Source organism: Callorhinchus milii, unplaced genomic scaffold, assembly GCF_018977255.1.
Source record: "Callorhinchus milii isolate IMCB2004 unplaced genomic scaffold, IMCB_Cmil_1.0 Scaffold15, whole genome shotgun sequence".
Taxonomy (NCBI): domain Eukaryota; kingdom Metazoa; phylum Chordata; class Chondrichthyes; order Chimaeriformes; family Callorhinchidae; genus Callorhinchus; species Callorhinchus milii.
In genome coordinates this window covers 165,260-167,567 of record NW_024704756.1, presented here as the reverse complement: position 1 = coordinate 167,567, position 2,308 = coordinate 165,260, and the positions used below count along the sequence as shown (strand labels likewise).

General features: G+C 56.8%; 1 protein-coding gene across 4 annotated transcripts in view; it reads left to right on the top strand.

Annotated features, from left to right (window-relative positions):
- Nucleotides 1-1,060: 1,060 nt before the first annotated feature.
- LOC103190346 (complement C1s-B subcomponent) overlaps nt 1,061-2,308 on the top strand; it is a gene marked incomplete in the record, with an annotated part of 32,022 nt that continues 30,774 nt past the window's right edge. For all 4 annotated transcript variants that reach the window (XM_042340677.1, XM_042340676.1, XM_042340675.1 and 1 more), the window contains 1 exon segment: nt 1,061-1,134. In XM_042340677.1, coding sequence (XP_042196611.1) covers nt 1,109-1,134 — 26 coding nt within the window.

Below are 2,308 nucleotides of genomic sequence, written 5' to 3'. Positions count from 1 at the left end.
GAGTGCAGAGGTCAGAGAGGTAGGGATAAACAAAGCCGTAGAGTGTTTGAAGATGAGGATGAGGATTTTGAACTTTATCCTCTGGGGAATGGGGAGCCAGTGAAGCCGGAAGAGGGTAGGGGTGATAGGGTCATGGAGCCTGGTGCGGGAGAGGAGAGGGGTTCTATTCTCGGATTCCTGGGGCAAACACCTAGACACGTTGCTTTACTCCATTCGCCTCTGTTTATCCAGCAGTAAGTAGGAAACTGATCCTTAGTTAATTGGCTGATTGCTTTCCAGCTGGTAGCAATCCCGCCAAAAAAAAATTGGTCACTCAATCTACGACAGTTTGTGGGACACTGCTGTGCACAATTGGCTGCCACATTTTGCCCACAAATGTACAATGCACTTTACAGTATATTCCGTGAAGTGCTTTGAGATGTCTAGAAAACAGGAGTAGAGATATATCAAATGCAATTATTATTATGATTATTATTACTTGGTTGATGGCAGGTAACAGTGACTCCCTACGAGCTTCTCGGTGGGCAACACATCTCGGCACAAGATGTACATGAGCATTGCTATGATCTTGCTGTTCACAGCCAGTACGCACCCTTTTCCATACAGCAATGGTTCACCATGCTTTCCGGTGGTAGCAATCCCTCCAAAATAAATTGGTCACTCATTCTACAACTGTTTGTGGGCTACTGCTGTGTATAATTAGTTGCTGCATTTCGTTCACAAAACACAGTCACTACACTTGTTAGAATAGTCTGTGAAGCCCTTTGAGGTACTTCCACAATGTAATAAGGCGAGAACAAAAGCAATGATTACCATTATTATATATCCGGATCGTCCCGTTATGAGGGTGTAACTGTGTGTGAGTGTGAGGTCAGTGATGGAGTCTGCAATCTCTGCCCAAGTCAGTGAATCATTAACAGCGGTTATGGCAACAGCTTCAACTGCACTTTACCCCTAAGGCTGAGCGGATCCCCGGTGACAGAGAGCGGATCCCCGGTGACAGAGAGCGGATCCCCGGTGACAGAGAGCGGATCCCCGGTGACAGAGAGCGGATCCCCGGTGACAGAGAGCGGATCCCCGGTGACCGCTCAGCCTCTGTCGGTTTACAATGGATTTCCGATTCCCGCAGCGCTGGTAATGAACAGAATGTTCCTGATCGCTCCCCCGACACTGAGCTCTCCCCTCGTGTGTGTGTCCCCCCCCCTCCCCCCTCCCTGTGGGGTCGGGGCCGGTGGCCGCTCCCCCCTGTGGGGTCGGGGCCGGTGGCCGCTCCCCCCTGTGGGGTCGGGGCCGGTGGCCGCTCCCCCCTGTGGGGTCGGGGCCGGTGGCCGCTCCCCCCGGTGGGGTCGGGGCCGGTGGCCGCTCCCCCCGTACCGAAGCTCTTTCCTCTAATGCCATTACTCTGCTCTCTCTCTCCCTCTCTCTCACACTGAGCCCCACACTGTCGCTCTCCACTCCCGCGCCATTCTCCCCCCTCTCCCCGTGTGGACTGTGCTGCAGCTCGTTCTCTATCTCTGGGTCTCCCTCACTGCGTCTCTCTCTCTTTTGGTCTCTCTCTCCCCCTCTCCCTCTCTCTCTGGTTGTGTCACTCCCTCTCTCTCTCACTATCTCTCTCACTCTCTGGTCTCTCTCTCTCTCTCTGGGTCTCCCCCCCCCCCCCCTCTCTCTGGTCTCTCTCTCTCTCTCTCTCTCTGGTCTCCCCCCCCCCCCCCCCCCCTCCTCCCCCCCCCTCTCTCTGGTCTCTCTCTCTCTCTCTCTGGGTCTCCCCCCCCCCCCTCTCTCTGGTCTCTCTCTCTCTCTCTCTCTCTGGGTCTCCCCCCCCCCTCTCTCTCTGGTCTCTCTCTCTCTCTCTCTCTCTCTCTGGGTCTCCCCCCCCCTCTCTCTGGTCTCTCTCTCTCTCTGGGTCTCCCCCCCCCCCTGTCTCTGGTCTCTCTCTCTCTCTCTCTCTCTGGGTCTCCCCCCCTCTCTCTGGTCTCTCTCTCTCTCTCTCTCTCTCCCCCCCCCCCCCCCCTCTCTCTGGTCTCTCTCCTCTCTCCTCTCTCCTCTCTGGTCCCCCCCCCCTCTCTCTGGTCTCTCTCTCTCTCTGGTCTCCCCCCCCCCCCCCCCCCCTCTCTGGTCTCTCTCCTCTCTCTCTCTCTCTGGGTCTCCCCTCTCTCTCCTCTCTCTCTCTCTCTCCTGGGTCTCCCCCCCCCCCCCTCTCTCTGGTCTCCTCTCTCCTCCTGGGTCTCCCCCCCCCCCATCCGATGATTCACCCGCAGCGATGTGCCGAACACTGTTTGCGCACGGTCTATCTCGGATTCAGGACTGG